The 981-nt window shown below is 40.6% G+C and overlaps 1 protein-coding gene across 1 annotated transcript; it reads left to right on the top strand.

Annotated features, from left to right (window-relative positions):
* Window positions 1-45: 45 nt before the first annotated feature.
* LOC107580889 (lysosomal alpha-mannosidase-like) lies at window positions 46-943 on the top strand (the record flags this gene model as incomplete). The annotated part of the gene is made up of 3 exons (XM_016266507.1): window positions 46-414; window positions 521-720; window positions 823-943. Coding segments are annotated over exons 1-3 (504 nt in total), but the record flags the coding sequence as incomplete, so codon positions are not given.
* Window positions 944-981: the final 38 nt, after the last annotated feature.

Genomic DNA, 981 nt, shown 5'->3' with positions numbered 1-981 from the left:
TTTTCAAATTCTCCCATAGTACAGGATCAACACGTTCTGTTCCTTGGTGAGTTGTAGATATTCTACTGCTATATATAAATTATATTTAAAACCATTCAAAGATTTCAGGTCAGTCAATAAGATTCAGTTGATCTTACAGTCCTTGAACTTTATATATATTAGCCTTATGAGATATCTTGAACAACTACACAGGGTATGGGTATGTGGAAGTGTGAATATTTGTTGTCTTAAATGAGCAGACACATGTTTGGGCCTTTCATCTCTAAAGGTGTTCTCCCCAACGGCTATAACCCACCTGAGGGCTTCTGCTGGGACCAGTCATGTGATGATGCTCCCATAAGAGATGACCCAGACCTTGAGGACTACAATGTGGATGAGATAGTACAGAAGTTTTTGAATGCTTCCTATAGGCAGGTAAGTAAACAGCATTGCAGCAATTCTCAGTGCAGTCAATCATATGTAAAGTTCACGTGTCTGTGATAAGCATGGAGGTGCCACATCAAGAGATTTCTGTTCCCAGGCTGCCTTTTATAAGACAAACCACATCATTATGACCATGGGTTCAGACTTCCAGTATGAGAATGCCAATCTCTGGTACAAGAACATGGACAAGCTGATCAAGTATGTAAATGCCCTGCAAGCTAAAGGAAGCAAGGTGAATGTGCTTTACTCGACACCGTCCTGCTACCTACAGGAACTCAACCTAGCCAACCTCACCTGGTTAGTGTTCATATACATCTAATACATTTGAATATGGCATGTTGAGCTATCCTTTGGTACTGATAAAAAGGATCTCTCTCAAATGTTCCTGGACTTTCTTAGGCCTCTGAAGACAGATGATTTTTTCCCTTATGCTGATGCTGCTCATGATTTCTGGACGGGTTATTTTACTAGTCGACCAGCACTGAAGTTATACGAGAGACTGAGCAACAGCCGGCTACAGGTGATGCCTACAACTTTTTTTCTCTGAAAAAAAAAAAA

This window comes from Sinocyclocheilus grahami, unplaced genomic scaffold, assembly GCF_001515645.1.
Source record: "Sinocyclocheilus grahami isolate Dianchi unplaced genomic scaffold, SAMN03320097.WGS_v1.1 scaffold49585.1, whole genome shotgun sequence".
Classification (NCBI taxonomy): domain Eukaryota; kingdom Metazoa; phylum Chordata; class Actinopteri; order Cypriniformes; family Cyprinidae; genus Sinocyclocheilus; species Sinocyclocheilus grahami.
The sequence above is the reverse complement of the archived record's forward strand: the minus strand, read 5'-3'. Positions and strand labels throughout refer to the sequence as shown.